Source organism: Triticum urartu, chromosome 6, assembly GCF_003073215.2.
Source record: "Triticum urartu cultivar G1812 chromosome 6, Tu2.1, whole genome shotgun sequence".
NCBI lineage: Eukaryota > Viridiplantae > Streptophyta > Magnoliopsida > Poales > Poaceae > Triticum > Triticum urartu.
Window position 1 is genome coordinate 5944406 of NC_053027.1, and position 20696 is coordinate 5965101.

The following is a 20696-nucleotide window of genomic DNA, read 5'->3' on the forward strand; positions in this document are numbered from 1 at the left end:
TGATGCCCGAAATGCTGTTAGAAGAGGGCTACTTGAGATAATTGTCAGATCTGCTACTCCATTTAGATATTTGTCATTTTTGCCATGATTATTGTGTGCATTATATGCCCATGAGCTCTACATCTTTCCAGAGGTGCAACCCATATATTTTTGTGATGTGTGTGGTGACTAGCACGAGCTTGCAAAGTGAGGCACTTGGTAATGCTGATTTCTAGGACTTAGCATTTCCACTAAGTCCTTGAGCTGTTTATCTCATATGGCCATATGTTCATGTTGTTTCCTAGTGATCCGTGCCTCTTTTGAGGATGATCAGTAAGGATGTTTTGTTAATCTTGTAGTGCTCTATCCATCCATGTCTTTGTTTGCAATTATGGAGCACCCTAGCTTGAGTCAATCGAGCTCAACTTTTGCTACTTCGTGAATCTGGGCAGATTGTCTACTTGCTAGCGATTTTGCCAAGGATGTTGTAGTTGATCCGTGCTTGCTATGTTATTGTTCTTGCCATGTCTAGCTTGAATTTTGTGTATTCTTGATGGGTGTATGCTTAGCTTGTCATGACTTGCTCCGTAGTGAGTGCATCGAGCTCGTAAACATGCCTACTTGATATCTGTTTTCAGCATGCTCCAGTTTTCACTAAGTCTGAGAACTGATTATGCTTTTGCTATGTTCACATGCTCGCAAATGTGTTTTCTGATCCCTTTTGGCTCAAGGTCACTAAGGGACTTTTCTTAAGCTCTTTGAGTAGCTCCATGCCATGCTTTACCTTGTCATGTTCAGATCCTGTAGCATGTAGTTTTGTTGCTCCGAAGAGTGCTATCTGATCTGAAATTCCAGACAAGTGTTAATTTCACTAAGTCTGAGATCTGTTTACCATATGCATTTTTGCCATGCTTGTTTGAACCTGTTAATGGATGAATTGGCCGTAGCTCAGTGCTAGACTTTTGTTAAGCATCTTGAATGCATCCCTGCCATGTATTTTGTTGCCATGTTTGGGTGCTGTAGCATGTTCATCTTGTTGCATTTAGATGGCTACTTGCTGGAAATCGCAGACCGTGGTCATATTTGAATTGCTTGCCATTTCCAAACCGTAACTCCGATTCCGGTGATCTTTATATTGTTTTCAAGCGATTTCATCTCATCTTTCCAGTGGAACACTTGGTTTTCCAAGTTGAGGCCAGGTTCATGCATCCCTTGTCAAATCTTGCATATGCATCACACATTGCATCCCGCATAGCATACCATGTTTGCATCATATTGCTTGATCCTTGCACGTGGTTGATTGTGTCCATGTTGCTTGTTTGTCTTGTTTGGGTAGAGCCGGGAGACGAGTTCGCTAACGAGGAGCCCGTTGAGTTTGCTTTCGAGGATCCAGTCAACTCTGACAACTTTGCAGGCAAGATGATCATACCCTCGAAATCACTACTATCTTTGCTTTGCTAGATGCTCGCTCTTTTGCAATGCCTATGCTACGATGCCTACCACTTGCTTTCAAGCCTCCCAAATTGCCATGTGCAGCCTCTAACCCACCATGTCCTAGCAAACCGTTGATTGGCTATGTTACCGCTTTGCTCAGCCCCTCTTATAGCGTTGTTAGTTGCAGGTGAAGATTGGAGACCGTTCCTTGTTGGAACATTATTTACTTGTTGGGATATCATTATATTGCCATGTTATCTTAATGCATCTATATACTTGGTAAAGGGTGGAAGGCTCGGCCCCTCGCCTAGTGTTTTGTTCCACTCTTGCCGCCCTAGTTTCCGTCATATCGGTGTTATGTTCCCGGATTTTGCGTTCCTTACGCGGTTGGGTTATAATGGGAACCCCTTGATAGTTCGCCTTGATTAAAGCTTTTCCAGCAATGCTCAACCTTGGTTTTACCATTTGCCACCTAGCCTCTTTTTCCCTTGGGTTTCCGGAGCCCGAGGGTCATCTTATTTAAACCCCCCGGGCCAGTGCTCCTCTGAGTGTTGGTCCGAACTAGAGTCCTGTGCAGCGCCCCCTCGGGGAAACTCGAGGTTTGGTTTTAGTTGTATGGAGAGCTCATCTGAGTGTGCCCTGGGAACGAGATATGTGCAGCTCCTATCGGGATTTGTCGGCATATTCGGGCGGTGTTGCTGGTCTTGTTTTAACTTGTCAAAGTGTCTTGAAGAACCGGGATACCGAGTCTGATCGGAACGTCTCGGGAGGAGGTCTATTCCTTCGTTGATCGTGAGAGCTTGTCATGGGCTAAGTTGGGACTCCCCTGCAGGGATTTGAACTTTCGAAAGCCGTGCCCGCGGTTATGGGAAGATGGGAATTTGTTAATGTCCGGTTGTAGACAACTTGAACCTTAATTTAATTAAAATGAATCAACAGTGTGAGTTACCGTGATGGCCCCTTCTCGGCGGAGTCCGGGAAGTGGACACGGTGTTGGAGTAATGCTTGCGCAGGTTGTTCTCTAGATTGCCCGTTCGCGCTTTGCCTCCTCTTCTCGCTCTCTTTTGCGAACAGGATAGCCACCATATATGCTAGTCGCTTGCTGCAGCTCCACATATATTTACCTTGCCTTACCTATTAAGCTTAAATAGTCTTGATCGCGAGGGTGCGAGATTGCTGAGTCCCTGTGGCTCACAGATTACTATTACACCAGATGCAGGGCCTGATGATTCCGCTCAAGATGGCGCGCTTGAGCTCAAGTGGGAGTTCGATGAGGACTCTCAGTGATACTATGTTTCTTTTCCTGATGATCAGTAGTGGTGCCCAGTTGGGGTGATCGGGACCGTGTCGCATGTTGGGTTTATCTTTTATTTTGGTGCCGTAGTCGGGCCATGAGTGTTTGAATGTTGTAATGCTATCTATGTATTTTGATTGACGTGGCGAGTGTAAGCCAACTATGTTATCTCCCCTTTATTATTTATATTACATGGGATGTTGTGAAGATTGCCTAACTTGCGACATATGCCTTCAATGCGATTATGTCTCTAAGTCGTGCCTCGACACGTGGGAGCTATAGTCGCATCGAGGGTGTTACAAGTTGGTAATCAGAGCCTTCCCCGACCTTAGGAGCCCCCACTGTTTGATCGTTTTTAGCAACCGAGTTGTGTCTAGAAAAATATTTTGAGTCATTAGGAATTATATATCGGAGAGTTTAGGAATTCTTTTTACTTCCCAGTCTCCTCATCGCTCTGGTAAGGCATCCTGACGTAGAGTTTTGACTCTTCTCTTCTCAAATTTCACTAAATTTTTTTAGGATCATGCGGGTATCTTGGAATCGTTCCGATGGTTTTGTGATGAGAACATTGTCTTGGTGCCTCCTGTCAGGGGTTTTGTGGAGGTGTCCTGGGGAGTAGAGCTCTGAGGTGTTGTCGTCACAATTTTATCGTTGCAGTTCTGGAATACCTGAGTTTAGTACGCCGACATCGAAAATCTCTTTTATGCAGTTCGTTGGTGAGATAACCTCGACGCCACCCAGTACTGGGGCGGGAGTTCGGGAGTATCGCCATAACTTGTATAACGGATGCTTTTCGAAGGTTGAGGTAGATGGTTTCCGAAGTTTTTCTCGGTTATATGTTGAAGGATGGATACAGCTGGATGTAGGATTTGCTAGATTTGGGTGAGATATTATGCTTCCCCTGTATCCCCAACACCTGATTGCATAACCGGAAAGGTTCGGGAGTTCCATAGGTGGGAATTCTTGTAGCTCTAGTTCTTCTTCCACGGATATTTGGTTTGAGATTGGGATTTCTTACCGAGTATTCGTTCTTGATCCGTACCTTGTTGATTTATTTCTCTACCTAAATTCTACGTGGCTTCTCAATTTATGGATATGTGACCATTTCAAGAGGAATGCATTCGTTCATTTTGTTCGGATGTGAAGACTTTATGTTGCAATTTTCATCCCGTTGGATTCAGCTTCATTTATCTGTCTATGTGCTAACGGTGGTCAACCTCTTCAGGATGGCTCCCGCTAAGAGCACCAATCAGAATCAGAATCAAGATCCGCCACCACCTCCACCTCCTCCGGAGGCATGGCAAGCTGTGATGGCCGCAACCAATGCAAACACACAGTTGATCATGCAAATTCTTCAAGAGCACAATCAAGGCAACCAAGGGAACCAAGGCAACAATCAGAATCACTTTGCTACACTCAACCAGTTCCTTGCTAACGGGCCAAAGACTTTCAGCAATTGTGTTGAGGCAACTGATGCTGACGATTGGCTCGTGGATCTGTGCAAGCATTTCGAGTGCAGTAACGTCATGCCTGAGGACTTCGTCAAGTTCGCTTCCTTCCAACTCAAAGACCAAGCTGCAGAATGGTTCCAGCAGTACAAGGATTCCAGAGGTGGACGTGTGATTACCTGGGATGAATTCCGTCAAGATTTCAGAGCTCATCACATCCCTAAGAGTGTGGTTGAAAGAAAGCGTGAGGAATTCCGCAACCTGAAGCAAGGCTCTTTGTCTGTCTATGACTACAACAAGTTGTTCCAGAAGCTCACCCGCTTTGCTAAGCAGGATGTCCCTGATGAGAAGAGCATGATATACCAGTTCAGGGGTGGTCTCAGAGAAGAAATCTAGCTAGCTCTTGTTCTCTTTGAGCCCTTGAGGTACGACAAGTTCTACAACATGGCATTGAAGCAAGAAGCCGCTCAACTGAGGTGTGATGCTTCCAAGAAGTGAGTCAGAGATGCTACTCCTTCTTCCTCCACTCAAGTGGCCAAGCAGCAGAAGTATTGGCTTCCTCCTCCTGCGTTTCGTCAGCCGTATCAGAAGAGCAAAGGTGGCAGTGGTTCTTCCCACCCACCCAACCCTGGCTTTCAGAACAAGACGTCGTCTCAAGCTCCAAGATCGAGTGCTCCGTACCACCGTCCGCTTTCAGAGGTCACGTGCAACAAGTGCCAACAGAAGGGTCACTATGCCAACAAGTGTTTCAACCAGAGGCGTCTTCCTCCTCCTCCTCCTGTGAGATCGACAAGTACAGCTGTGGTCAAGCATAACCCCAAATACGCCAAGGTCAATATGGTGAATGCAGCTCAGGCAGAGGATTCATCAGATGTCATCATGGGTAACCTTCCTGTTAATGATATTCCTGCTAAAGTTCTTTTTGACACTGGTGCATCGCATCGTTTCATTTCCAAACCTTTTGCATTGAAGTATGAGTGCGATTATCAGTATCTGCAAAATTCTTTGCAAATCGTGTCACCGGGCAAGCAAATGACAGCTAATTTCTGCGTCCCGGATATTACTATCACTTTGGGTGACTACAAATTTGTAGCTTCCCCTATTGTTCTTGGTGACTCGGATATTGATCTTATTCTCGGAATGGATTGGCTTTCTAAGCACAAGGCGCATCTTGATTGTGCTGCCAGGCAGATTCAATTGACTCATTCGTATGAGGATGTAATTGTCTTTGCCGCTCGTGATGATACCATTCGTCTGTTTTCTCTCAATGAGAAGGGTGAACTAGATGCTATCTCGCAGATTCCAGTCATTTGCGAATATCAAGACGTCTTTCCAGAAGAGCTTCCAGGAATGCCTCCGCACCGGCCAGTTGAATTTGTCATTGATCTTGAGCCTGGCACAGAACCAGTGTGCAAGCGTCCTTACAAGCTCGGACCTGAAGAGTTGAAGGAGCTGAAGAAGCAACTCGATATTCAAGAAAGAATGGGTCTTATCCGGCCTAGTTCTTCTCCGTGGGGTTGTGGTGTTCTTTTTGTGAAGAAGAAGGATGGAACGGACCGACTTTGTGTTGATTACCGTCCATTGAACAAGAAGACCATCAAGAACAAATACCTACTTCCCAACATTAACGAGCTGTTCGAACAACTCAAAGGTGCCCAAGTATTCTCCAAGCCTGATCTCCGTATGGGCTATCATCAGATTCGAATCCGTGAGCAAGATATTCCCAAGACGGCTTTCAGGACAAGCTATGGTTCATATGAATACACTGTCATGTCTTTTGGCCTCGTCAGCCCTCCTCCGACGTTCTCTCGCATGATGAACTTCATCTTCAACGCCAACACCAATGACTTCGTTTTGGTCTATCTCGACGACATTCTGGTTTTCTCGAAGAACAAGGAAGATCATGCCAAACACTTGCGTTTGGTACTCGATAAGCTGAGGGAACACCAGTTCTACGCCAAGTTCTCCAAGTGTGAATTTTGGCTCGATGAGGTTCTTTATCTTGGTCATATCATCTCTGCCAAGGGCATTGCGGTGAATCCTGAGAAGGTGTCTGCAATTGTGAATTGGGAACCTCCTCAGAACATGAAGCAACTCCATAGCTTCCTCGGTCTCGCAAGCTATTGTCGAAGATTCGTTGAAAACTTTTCTAAGATCACGAAGCCTCTCTCAAATCTTCTCCAGAAGAACGTCAAGTACGTTTGGTCTCCGGAGTGTGACATTGCTTTCAACACCTTGAAAGAGAAATTGATCACTGCTCCAGTTCTGACTCCGCCTGATGAATCCAAGCCGTATGAGGTCTTTTGTGATGCCTCTCTCCAAGGTCTCGGTGCATTTTTGATGCAAGAGAAGAAAGTTGTGGCTTATACCTCTCGCCAGTTGAAGCCCAATGAGAAGAACTACCCCACTCATGATCTCGAGTTGGCGGCAGTTGTGCATGCTCTTTTGACTTGGAGACATCTCTTATTGGGAAGAAAAGTGGACATTTTCACTGATCACAAGAGTCTCAAGTACATCTTCACTCAGCCTAATCTCAACCTCAGGCAAAATCGATGGGTCGAAATGATTCAAGAGTATAATCCGAGTATCGAGTATACTCCAGGCAAGGCCAATGTGATTGCTGACGCATTGAGCAGGAAGGCTTACTGCAACAGTCTGATTCTCAAGCCTTATCAAACCGAGCTTTGTGAAGCTTTCTGCAAACTTAATCTGCAAGTTGTTCCTCAAGGTTTCCTCGCCAACCTTCAAGTCTCTCCTACCTTAGAAGACCAGATTTGCCAAGCCCAGCTTCTTGATGCTATGGTGAAAAAGGTGAAGATTGGGATTGCCAAGAGTCAACCCAAGTACAAGTGCTACCGCCTTGATGACAAGGATACTCTATTTTTCGAGGATCGTATTGTTGTGCCCAAAGGTGACCTCCGTAAAGTGATCATGAACGAGGCTCACAATTCTCTCCTCTCCATCCACCCTGGGAGCACAAAGATGTATCAGGACCTCAAGCAGGCTTATTGGTGGACTCGAATGAAGCGCGAGATTGCTCAATTCGTGAATGAGTGTGATGTCTGCATAAGAGTGAAGGCAGAACACCAAAGGCCAGCTGGTCTCCTCCAACCTCTTGCCATTCTAGAATGGAAGTTTGACCACATTGAGATGGACTTCGTGACTGGGTTTCCAAAGTCCAAACGTGGCAATGATGCTATATTCGTTGTCATCGACAAGCTCACTAAAGTGGCTCACTTTCTGCCTAGCAAAGAGTCAATCACTTCAGCTCAATTGGCGGAACTCTATACCTCTTGTATTGTCTCTCTGCACGGTATTCCTCAAGTGATCTCTTCAGACCGTGGCAGCATCTTTACCTCCAAGTTTTGGGATTCTTTTCAGAAGGCCATGGGCACCAACATCCGCTTCAGCACAGCTTTCCATCCTCAAACTAGCGGTCAAGTCGAGCGTGTCAATCAGATTCTTGAAGATATGCTCAGGGCTTGTGTGATCTCCTTCGGCATGAAGTGGGAGGATTGTCTTCCTTATGCTGAATTCTCCTACAACAACAGTTTCAAGCAAGTTCGGGCAAGGCCCCATTTGAAATTTTGTATGGCAGGAAGTGCCATACCCCTCTCAACTGGTCTGAAACTGGTGAACGTCAGCTTTTGGGAAATGACTTAATCACAGAGGCAGAGGAAATGTGCAAAGTCATTCGAGATAACCTCAAAGCAGCCCAATCCCGTCAGAAGAGCTACTATGATAGTAAGCACCGTGATTTGGCTTTCGAGATCGGAGATCATGCTTACCTCCGCATCTCTCCTATGAAAGGCACTCGTCGCTTCGGTATCAAAGGGAAGCTTGCCCCTAGATACGTGGGACCTTTCAAGATTGTCAGCAAGAGAGGCGATCTCGCCTATCAACTCGAGCTTCCTTCAAACTTTGCAAATGTTCATGACGTGTTCCATGTCTCTCAGCTCCGAAAGTTCTTCAAGACTCCTGACCGCACCATCAACTTCGAGGACATTGAGCTCCAAGAAGATCTCTCCTATAGTGAGCACCCAATTGCTATTCTCGAAGAGACTGAACGCAAGACTCGCAACAAGTCAATCAAATTCCTCAAAGTCAAGTGGTCACACCATTCCCACCGTGAAGCTACCTGGGAACGCGAGGATCACCTCCGCTCTGAATACCCGGCATTCTTTCAGTCCTAGATCTCAGGACGAGATCCTTTCGTAGTGGTGGAGTGTTGTAACACCCTGGATATGATTTACCCAATATGTAATCCAACTCTTGCCGTTTCTGGCCTTAAGTTATTTTATTTTCTCGGCTTCGGGTCTTTTTCTCCGTGTGTTGTTATCATTGTCATGCATCTCATATCATGTCATCATGTGCATTGCATTTGCATACGTGTTCATCTCATGCATCTGAGCATTTTCCCCGTTGTCCGTTTTGCATTCCGGCGCTTCGTTCTCCTCCGGTGGTCATTTCTACCTTTCTTTCGTGTGTGGGGATTAAACATTTCCGGATTGGACCGAGACTTGCCAAGCGGCCTTGGTTTACTACCGGTAGACCGCCTGTCAAGTTTCGTACCATTTGGACTTCGTTTGATGCTCCAACGGTTAACCGAGGGACCAAAAAGGCCTAGTGTGTGTTGCAGCCCAACACCCCTCCAATTTGGCCCAAAAATCACCAAAACCCTCTCCATCATCTAGAGCGTTCGATCACGATCACGTGGCCGAAAAGCGCACCTCATTTGGACTCTCCTAGCTCCCTCTATGCCTATTTAAAGACCCCCCCTCCGAAATTCCTTTTCTCCTCCCCCGAAACCCTAGTCCATCAGCACCTCCGCCGCCGAACAATGTCCGCCGCCTAGCGGACATCATCCCCGCCACCAACCGTGACCAGCCACCTGTCGCCCGCCTCCTCTCACTCCGCCGCAGCCCGCAAGGCCTGCCGCGGGCCCTCCCCGGCCCAAGGCGCGCGCCGCCGCCTCCTCTCGACGAGCTGCCCCGCTCCTCCACCGGTGGCCGCCGCGCCGCCGCAGTTTTTCCCGCGCCGGCCACCACCCGCCGACGCCGCCAGCGTTGTCGGCGCCCCGCCGTCTGCCGCCTCCACCGCGCCGGACCTCCACCTCGCCGCCCGGAGCTCCTCCACGACGCCCCGGCGAGCTCCACCAACGGATCCGGCCTCTCCTTCCTCAACTCCGACCTCCGGCGAGCTTCCTCCCTCCGGTGAACAGTGATTCCGGCGGACCTCCGGAAACGTGCCCCGGATCTGGATCTAGATCCAAATATCTCGAGGGTTGACTTTTTGCCCGAAACCCTAATTCATATGCTCCTGTTCATCGCATCGTAACTCCTCATCCGTAACTCCATTTTTGGCATATAGCATATCAAAATGTTCGTCTCAGAGAGCACATCATTTCATTCCATTGCATCATTTTCATTTGAGTTCATCTTGATGCCCTAAATGCTATTAGAAGAGGGCTACTTGAGATAATTATCAGATCTGCTACTCCATTTAGATATTTGTCATTTTTGCCATGATTATTGTGTGCATGATATGCCCATGTGCTCTACATATGTTTTGTTAAGGGTTTTGCCATCTTTCCAGAGGTGAAACCCATGTATTTTTGTGATGTGTGTGGTGACTAGCACGAGCTTGCAAAGTGAGGCACTTGGTAATGCTGATTTCTAGGACTTAGCATTTCCACTAAGTCCTTGAGCTGTTTATCTCATATGGCCATATGTTCATGTTGTTTCCTAGTGATCCGTGCCTCTTTTGAGGATGATCGGTGAGGATGTTTTGTTAATCTTGTAGTGCTCTATCCATCCATGTCTTTGTTTGCAATTATGGAGCACCCTAGCTTGAGTCAATCGAGCTCTACTTTTGCTACTTCGTGAATCTGGGCAGATTCTCTACTTGTTAGCGATTTTGCCAAGGATGTTGTAGTTGATCCGTGTATGCTATGCTATTGTTCTTGCCATGTCTAGCTTGCATTTTGTGTATTCTTGATGGGTGTATGCTTAGCTTGTCATGACTTGCTCCGTAGTGAGTGCATCGAGCTCGTAAACATGCCTACTTGATATCTGTTTTCAGCATGCTCCAGTTTTCACTAAGTCTGAGAACTGATTATGCTTTTGCTATGTTCACATGCTTGCAAATGTGTTTTATGATCCCTTTTGTCTCAAGGTCACTAAGGGACTTTTGTTAATCTCTTTGAGTAGCTCCATGCCATGCTTTACCTTGTCATGTTCAGATCCTGTAGCATGTAGTTTTGTTGCTCCGAAGAGTGCTATCTGATCTGAAATTCCAGACAAGTGTTAATTTCACTAAGTCTGAGATCGGTTTACCATATGCATTTTTGCCATGCTTGTTTGAACCTGTTAATGGATGAATTGGCCGTAGCTCAGTGATAGACTTTTGTTAAGCATCTTGAATGCATCCCTGCCATGTATTTTGTTCCCATGTTTGGGTGCTGTAGCGTGTTCATCTTGTTGCATTTAGATGGCTACTTGCTAGAAATCGCAGACCGTGGTCATATTTGAATTGCTTGCCATTTCCAAACCGTAACTCTGATTCCAGTGATCTTTATATTGTTTTCAAGCGATTTCATCTCATCTTTCCAGTGGCACACTTGGTTTTCCAAGTTGAGGCCAGGTTCATGCATCCCTTGTCAAATCTTGCATATGCATCACATATTGCATCCCGCATATCATACCATGTTTGCATCATATTGCTTGATCCTTGCACGTGGTTGATTGTGTCCTTGTTGCTTGTTTGTCTTGTTTGGGTAGAGCCGGGAGACGAGTTCGCTAACGAGGAGCCCGTTGAGTTTGCTTTCGAGGATCCAGTCAACTCTGACAACTTTGCAGGCAAGATGATCATACCCTCGAAATCACTACTATCTTTGCTTTGCTAGATGCTCGCTCTTTTGCAATGCCTATGCTACGATGCCTACCACTTGCTTTCAAGCCTCCCAAATTGCCATGTGCAGCCTCTAAGGGCATCTCCAGCCGCGCCCCCAACAGGCCCTCCCCAGGCGATTTTGCTGCGCCAGCGCCAAAAAAAGGCCCCAGTCGCGCCCCCAGAAGCCCGTTTTTCGCCGGCTCGGGCCAAAACTGGTGCCGGCGGACCCAGGCCGAACCCGGCGCCCTGGGGGGCGCTTGGGGAGCCGGCACAAGTGAAAAAGGCGCGTGGGCCCGCCCTGGAGGCGACCCGAGGGCCTTTTCCCGCCGTTTCTTGACGCTTTTCCCTCGCATCTCTCCTGCTCGCTCGCCTTCCTCCCGCCATTCTCTCCCTTTCTCCCGCCAAACCCCCTCCCGCTCGCCTTCCGGTCGCCGCCATGCCACCAAAGAAGTACGCCATGCCGCGCGCGGCGGCAACCGCGCCTGGCGCCGTAGCCCAGCCGAAGCAGAGGAAGCCGAGGGCGCCGCCATCGAAGCCACTGGGCTTGTCGAACGCCGAGTGGAGGGTGGAAGTTCAGCGGCACGAAGCAGTCACCGCCGACAGGCGGAACAGGGCCATAGCCAAGAAGGCCCGCGACAAAGCGGCGCGCGCGGCGGCGTCTTCCTCATCGGTCGACCAGGCGGGGATGAATCCACCCGTCGTCAGCCACGCCTAGTACGCGCGCTGGGGACAGCAAGGCGTCGGATCTCCATGGGGTTCATCGTTGCCCGGCTACGCCGACGGCGACGCGCACGGTGGGTTCAACCCAAACGTGACCTTCCCTCATGGTCACCCCGCTACGCGCACGCCCTCGCCCGCCTTCATCGGCGTGCAGTACCCTCCATACAACTACTCGCCGCCCGCCGCCTACCGCCTACGCGTCCACGCCGATGCCCCATCTCTACCGTGGACCGCTGCACTTCTCGCACCTCGGCGACGCCGACGACACGGGGGCTGACATGGACAACATCATCGCGACAGGATCGACCGCGGCCGCCGCGTCTTCCGGGTTCGCCACCCAGGACGAGGTAGTGGATCTCAGCGGCGACATGGAGGCCGAGCTCCGCTACGTCTACGGCGAGGACGCGCAGGAACCCCAAGGAGGAGGAGGAGGACGACGAGGAGGAGGAGGAGCCAGCTCCTGTTCCGACGAAGGGGCGCCAGAAGAAGAAGAAGCGGGCGGCTAGGTCAGGCGAACCGCGCATCAAGTGGACGTCCAAGGAGGAGGAATGCCTCGCCGAAGCATGGAAAGTCGTCTACCTTGACCCGACCACCGGCGCGAACCAGAGCTTGGAGATGTACTGGGACCGCATCAAGGCCGAGTTCGACGAGTGGAAGCTCGTCGACCCCTACTTCAAAGGCGTCTACATGCAGCGCGGCTCCAAGGCGATGGCGAACCATTGGGGGCGTATCCAGTTGGCGTGCAACAAATGGCATGGAATCGTCGAGGAGGTCGCGGCTCGCCCGGAGAGCGGCGCCAGCGTTGAGGATCAGGTACGCACGCCGTTCGCCCGCATATCTTCGTCGTCTACGCCCGCCGCCCACCAACTATTCGTCCCTCCGCGCAGCTGCTGCGTATGTTCGCCATGTATCGGGGCGACAACCAAGACGCCGACTTCAAGCACCTCCACGTCTACAAGCGCATTGACAAGTGCGAGAAGTGGGCGGAAGTCCGACGTGCCCTCGACAAGGCCAAGGAGACATACAAGCCGGGCGCGACGACTCCGGGCGCGTCAGAGGGGCGGCCGGACGGCCACAAATTGGCAAAGAAGGGGAAAAACACCGACGCGGCAACCGCGCGAGTGCAGGAGTCCATCGAGCATTGCCTCGCCGACGCCCAGGCCCGAGCCATCCTACGCGAAGAGAAGAACGAGGCGCGGTGGTCGTCGCTGATGAAGAACAAAGCCATCAAGCTCGACCTGCTCCGGACGAACGTCGCCGCGAAGAAGAGGAACACCGACATGGCTTTTCTGATGGGCGGGGCGGACATGCTCTAGAGCAACGACAAGAAGCTCAAGGCGTGGTACCTGTTGTAGCGCGGCCTCATCCTAAGCGAGCTGCCGACGGCAACGCCGACGACGCCCACGACGCCCATGACCACACGGACGCCAAGCCCGAACGACGCCTCTACATCGCCGCCCAGCAGTGCCGAAGCCGCGCCGACACATCCCAGCACCGAAGCAGCTCCGACACCGCCGAGCCCGCGCACGCCGACTCCACCAACGCCTGGAGCCGATCCCGCCGAGTGAATCATTGCGCACGCGAACTTGCGGCGGCGGCGCTCTGTTTTTTGTAACGCCAGACTACGTCCGATCGCCGGATTTGCGGCGTCTTTTGTGAGAGCGGGAACGACCAAGTTTAAATTTCCCGCATCCTAGGGCCGGCGCGTGGGGGCGTGACTGGGAGCTAGGTCGCCCCCAGGGGCCGAACTAGCGCCGGCACGCCCCCAGGCCGCTCTATTTAGGCGCCCTGGGGGGCCGAACGGCTGGAGATGCTCTAACCCACCATGTCCTAGCAAACCGTTGGTTGGCTATGTTACCGCTTTGCTCAGCCCCTCTTATAGCGTTGTTAGTTGCAGGTGAAGATTGGAGACCGTTCCTTGTTGGAACATTATTTACTTGTTGGGATATCATTATATTGCCATGTTATCTTAATGCATCTATATACTTGGTAAAGGGTGGAAGGCTCGGCCCCTCGCCTAGTGTTTTGTTCCACTCTTGCCGCCCTAGTTTCCGTCATATCGGTGTTATGTTCCCAGATTTTGCGTTCCTTACGCGGTTGGGTTATAATGGGAACCCCTTGATAGTTCGCCTTGATTAAAGCTTTTCCAGCAATGCCCAACCTTTGTTTTACCATTTTCCACCTAGCCTCTTTTTCCCTTGGGTTTCCGGAGCCCGAGGGTCATCTTATTTAAACCCCCCCGGGCCAGTGCTCCTCTGAGTGTTGGTTCGAACTAGAGTCCTGTGCAGCGCCCCCTCAGGGAAACTCGAGGTTTGGTTTTAGTTGTATGAAGAGCTCATCTGAGTGTGCCCTGAGAACGAGATATGTGCATCTCCTATCGGGATTTGTCGGCATATTCGGGCGGTGTTGCTGGTCTTGTTTTAACTTGTCGAATTGTCTTGAAGAACCGGGATACCGAGTCTGATCGGAACGTCTCGGGAGGAGGTCTATTCCTTCGTTGATCGTGAGAGCTTGTCATGGGCTAAGTTGGGACTCCCCTGCAGGGATTTGAACTTTCGAAAGCCGTGCCCGCGGTTATGGGCAGATGGGAATTTGTTAATGTCCGGTTGTAGACAACTTGAACCTTAATTTAATTAAAATGAATCAACAGTGTTAGTTACCGTGATGGCCTCTTCTCGGCGGAGTCTGGGAAGTGGACACGGTGTTGGAGTAATGCTTGCGCAGGTTGTTCTCTAGATTGCCCATTCGCGCTTTGCCTCCTCTTCTCGCTCTCTTTTGCGAACAGGATAGCCACCATATATGCTAGTCGCTTGCTGCAGCTCCACATATATTTACCTTGCCTTACCTATTAAGCTTAAATAGTCTTGATCGCGAGGGTGCGAGATTGTTGAGTCCCTGTGGCTCACAGATTACTATTACACCAGATGCAGGGCCTGATGATTCCGCTCCAGATGGCGCGCTTGAGCTCAAGTGGGAGTTCGACGAGGACTCTTAGTGATACTATGTTTCTTTTCCTGATGATCAGTAGTGGTGCCCAGTTGGGGTGATCGGGACCGTGTCGCATGTTGGCTTTATCTTTTATTTTGGTGCCGTAGTCGGGCCATGAGTGTTTGAATGCTGTAATGCTATCTATGTATTTTGATTGACGTGGCGAGTGTAAGCCAACTATGTTATCTGCCCTTTATTATTTATATTACATGGGATGTTGTGAAGATTGCCTAACTTGCGACATATGCCTTCAATGCGATTATGTCTCTAAGTCGTGCCTCGACACGTGGGAGCTATAGTCGCATCGAGGGTGTTACACCCCCGTTCATATAAAATAAACAACATTTCCATTTTACAAACTTAATATCAAACATATATAGGAATTTCTAACGGAATAGCCAATGAAAATTGACATGCATGCACATGGTGTGCAACGAATACTGCTATAGCAAACTATCCTAACATACTACTGTAGCAAACAATCCTAACATAATACTATGGAAAGCCCATAACACATAGAACTTAATTAGATCAAAACTTTTAGTACAAAATTGCTACAAAATGGAACCTAAAATTGAAACATACTACTATATATAGCAAACATGCATCCTACCCTTGAGTACTATGCAAACTATTACCACACATGTCACTTAATTATATCAAAACTTTGAGTACAAGTTGCTACAACATGCATCCTAAATCCTAACATACTACTATAGCAAACAATCCTAACATAATACTATGGAAAGCCCCTAACACATAGAACTTAATTAGATCAAAACTTTTAGTACACAATTGCTACAAAATGGAACCCAAAACCCAAACATGCTACTATATATAGCAAACATGCATCCTACCCTTGAGTACTATGCAAAGTATTACCACATGACACTTAATTAGATCAAAACTTTGAGTACAAGTTTCTACAACATGTATCCTAAATCCTAACATACTACTATAGCAAACAATCATAACATAATACTATGGAATGCCCCTAACACATAGAACTTAATTTGATCAAAACTTTTAGTACAAAACTGCTACAAGATGGAACCTAAAATCCAAACATACTACTATATATAGCAAACATGCATCCTACCCTTGAGTACTAGGCAAACTATTATCACATGGCACTTACTTAGATCAAAACTTCGAGTACAAGTTGCTACAACATGCATCCTAAATCCTAACATACTACTATAGCAAACAATCCTAACATAGTACTATGGCAAACTATTACCACATGACACTTAATTAGATGAAGACTTTGAGTACAAGTAGCTACTACATGGATCCTAATATCCTACAAAACTACTATAACAAACTTTCCTAACATAGTACTATATCCTCCTAACACATAGCACTTAAATTAGATCTTGAACTATGATTCATAGAAAGGAAAGGGTTTTACCATCGTGGCCACAACCGCCACCGAAGATGTGGGCAAAAAAGTCGGGACTACGATCGCACGCACCGGCAAGGTCAACCCAACAAGAAGACCACCACCTCCACGGCTGCCACGAGTGGATTGGGTGGCGTCTGGGGGTGGGATGCCACGGCGTTGCCAAGTCGGGGGTGGATCTTAGGTGTCGAGACAGCCGGTGGTCAGCTAACTCATAAGAGTTAAAGTGTGAGGGAGTGCACCTTATATATTAAGCAGGTCCTCATCACTGACCGTCCGTACGAGACACCAATCAGTGATAAATTTTTTTGCGGGAAATCAGTGATAAAATTGACAACGCTGACTGGTTTCTATGCAAGACTGGTAGGTGTTCGTCATCAAGGTCATTTGTTATTTATTTATTTTGGTGATACAAAATAGATTTGTAGTGCCACCCCTTTGGAGTACATGCTAGTTGTGCAATCATCATACAATTTTTATTATATTTTAGGCATCTTCGACCACTTACGAAGAATATGCACTACTATATCGGACATGTGAGATCGAGGGCCCGGCTGGAGCAGTCTCGTGTGTTTACAAGCTAGGTATATCATTTTATCATCAGAAAAAATGATATAATTAATAATCAGATGATGTAAATACCAACGCACCTTTTAAAAACTTTGTGCAATCATGGAATTTGAATTTTTTCAAAAAATTGAATGGCCACTTGTCATCACTGACTATTCATTCTTGCGGCCGATCAGTGATGAATTAATTAAATGCACTTTTACTTTCGTGATATTTCATATATAATATACTGGCCATCACCTTCGCCAACCCTTCGGCGTTGGCTTGGTCGAAGGAGCGCTTCTCTGCTTCCTCCTCAGCTTTTGCCGAAGAATGTCGTCTGTTGCAGTGGGAATCGTCGCCGGTAGCCGGACTGGAGTCGCAGGGCCATCCTTTCAGTGCTGCTCATTGGGAACCCACGCATGCGCTGGCAATCGGGGACACGTGAATGCATCTAAATTTCACATTCGCGTTGGGAAAACTGCCATTAACTTTTGAACAGATACCAATGACCAGCCACTAACTACGAGGGTCATGAAGGAAATATGCCCTAGAGGCAATAATAAAGTTATTATTTATATTTCCTTATATCATGATAATTTTTTATTATTCATGCTAGAACTGTATTAACCGAAAACTTAGTACATGTGTGAATACATAGACAAACAGAGTGTCCCTAGTATGCCTCTACTTGACTAGCTTGTTTATCAAAGATGGTTATGTCCTAACCATAGACATGTGTTGTCATTTGATAAACGGGATCACATCATTAGGAGAATGATACATCATTAGGAGAATGATGTGATGGACAAGACCCATCTGTTAGCTTAGCACTATGATGGTTTAGTTTTATTGCTACTACTTTCTTCATGACTTATACATGTTCCTCAGACTATGAGATTATACAACTCCCAAATACCGGAGGAACACTTAGTGTGCTATCAAACATCACAACGTAACTGGGTGATTATAAAGATGCTCTACAGGTGTCTCCGAAGGTGTTTGTTGAGTTGGCATAGATCAAGATTAGGATTTGTCACTATGTGTATCGGAGAGGTATCTCTGGGCCCTCTCTGTAATGCACATCACTATAAGCCTTTCAAGCAATGTGACTAATGAGTTAGTTGCGGGATGATGCATTAAGGAACGAGTAAAGAGACTTTCCGGTAACGAGATTAAACTAGGTATGATGATACCGACGATCGGATCTCGGGCAAGTAACATATCGATAACAAAGGGAACAACGTATGTTGTTATGCGGTTTGATCGATAAAGATCTTCGTAGAATATGTAGGAGCCAATATGAGCATCCAGGTTCCGCTATTGGTTATTGACCGGAGATGTGTCTCGGTCATGTCTACATAGTTCTCGAACCCGTAGGGTCCGCACGCTTAACGTTCGATGACGATTTGTATTATGAGTTATGTTATTTGATGACCGAAGATTGTTCGGAGTCCCGGATGAGATCACGGACATGACGAGGAGTCTCGAAATGGTTGAGACATAGTGATTGATATATTGGACGATGTTATTCGGACACCGGATGAGTTCCGAGAGGTACCAGATAATTATCGGAGTGCCGGAAGGTTATCGAAACCCCCTGCTACCTCTTGAGCACTGCGTTGGATTTCCTTGAAGAGGAAAGGGTGATGCAGAAAAGTAGAGTAAGTATTTCCCTCAGTTTTTGAGAACCAAGGTATCAATCCAGTAGGAGGCTACATGCAAGTCCCTCGTACCTACACAAAACAAATAGCTCGCAACCAACGCGATTAGGGGTTGTCAATCCCTTCATGGTCACTTACGAGAGTGAGATCTGATAGAGATGATAGATAATATTTTTGGTATTTTTGGTATAAAGATGCAAAGTAAAGTAAAAGGCAAAGTAAAAAAGCAAAGTAATAATAAAGTGATGGAAGATTGATATGATGAGAATAGACCCGGGGGCCATAGATTTCACTAGTGGCTTCTCTCAAGAGCATAAGTATTCTACGGTGGGTGAACAAATTACTGTTGAGCAATTGACAGAATTGAGAATAGTTATGAGAATATCTAGGTATGATCATGTATATAGGCATCACGTCCGAGACAAGTAGACCGACTCCTGCCTGCATCTACTACTATTACTCCACTCATCGACCGCTATCTAGCATGCATCTAGAGTATTAAGTTCAAGAAAACAGAGTAACGCCTTAAGCAAGATGACATGATGTAGAGGGATAAATTCATGCAATATGATAAAAAACCCATCTTGTTATCCTCGATGGAAGCAATACAATACGTGCCTTGCTGCCCCTATTGTCACTAGGAAAGGACACCGCAAGATTGAACCCAAAGCTAAGCACTTCTCCCATTGCAAGAAAAACCAATCTAGTAGGCCAAACCAAACTGATAATTTGAAGAGACTTGCAAAGATAACCAATCATAAATAAAAGAATTTCAGAGAAGATTCAAATATTGTTCATAGATAAACTTGATCATAAACCCACAATTCATCGGTCTCAACAAACACACCGCAAAAGGAAGATTACATCGAATAGATCTCCACGAGAGAGGGGGAGAACATTGTATTGAGATCCAAAAAGAGAGAATAAGCCATCTAGCTACTAACTATGGACCCGAAGGTCTGAGGTAAACTACTCACACTTCATCGGAGGGGCTATGGTGATGATATAGAAGCCCTCCATGGTGGATTCCCCTTCCGGCGGAGCTCCGGAACAGGCCCCAAGATGGGATCTCGTGGGTACAGAAGGTTGCAGCGATGGAATTAGGTTTTTGGCTCCGTATCTGATCGTTTAGGGGTACGTAGGTATATATAGGAGGAAGGAGTACGTCGGTGGAGCAAAGGGGGGCCCACGAGGCAGGGGGCGCGCCCTAGGGGGGCTCCCTCCACCCTCTTGTCCACCTCCTTTCTTTCTTGACGGGGGGTCCAAGTCTCCTGGATCATATTCGGTGAGAAAATCATGTTCCCGAAGGTTTCATTCCGTTTGGACTCCGTTTGATATTCGTTTCTTCTAAACACTGAAATAGGCAAAAAAAACAACAATTCTGGGCTGGGCCTCCGGTTAATAGGTTAGTCCCAAAAGTAATATAAAAGTGAAAAAATAAAGCCCAATGTGGTCCAAAACATTAGATAATATAGCATGGAGCAATCAAAAATTATAGATACGTTGGAGACGTATCAGGCATCCCCAAGCTTAATTCCTGCTCGTCCTCGAGTAGGTAAATGATAAAAAATAATTTTTGATGCGGACCGCTACTTGGCATAATTTCAATGTAATTCTTCTTAATTTTGGCATGAATATTCAGATCCGAAAGATTCAAGACAAAAGTTCATATTGACATAAAAATAATAATACTTCAAGCATACTAACTAAGCAATTATGTCCTCTCAAAATAACATGGCCAAAGAAAGTTCATCCCTACAAAATCATATAGTTTAGTCATGCTCAATTTTCGTCACACAAGAATGCTCTCATCATGCACAACCCCGATGACAAGCCAAGCAATTGTTTCATACTTTAGTAATCTCAAACCTATAAACTTTCACGCAATATATGAGCGCGAGCCATGGACATAGCACTATAGGTGGAATAGAATATGATGATGGGCGTTATGTGGAGAAGACAAAAAAGGAGGAGATCTCACATCAACGAGGCTAATCAATGGGCTATGGAGATGCCCATCGATTGATGTTAATGCAAGGAGTAGGGATTGCCATGCAACTGATGCACTAGAGCTATAAATGTATGAAAGCTCAACAAAAGAAACTAAGTGGGTGTGCATCCAACTTGCTTGCTCATGAAGACCTAGGGCACTTGAGGAGGCCCATTGTTGGAATATACAAGCCAAGTTCTACAATGAAAAATTCCCACTAGTATATGAAAGTGACAAAACAAGAGACTCTCTATAGTGAAGATTATGGTGCTACTTTGAAGCACAAGTGTGGCAAAGGATAGTAGCATTGTCCCTTCTCTCTTTTTCTCTCACATTT

The 20696-nt window shown here is 47.1% G+C and overlaps 1 protein-coding gene across 1 annotated transcript; it reads left to right on the top strand.

Annotated features, from left to right (window-relative positions):
- The first annotated feature begins 12450 nt into the window (after positions 1-12450).
- Positions 12451-13082, top strand: LOC125516335. Its single transcript, XM_048681810.1, has 2 exons — positions 12451-12579; positions 12654-13082. The coding sequence occupies exons 1-2, from the start codon at positions 12454-12456 to the stop codon at positions 13080-13082; spliced, it is 555 nt and encodes a 184-aa protein (XP_048537767.1). The 5' UTR covers positions 12451-12453.
- Positions 13083-20696: the final 7614 nt, after the last annotated feature.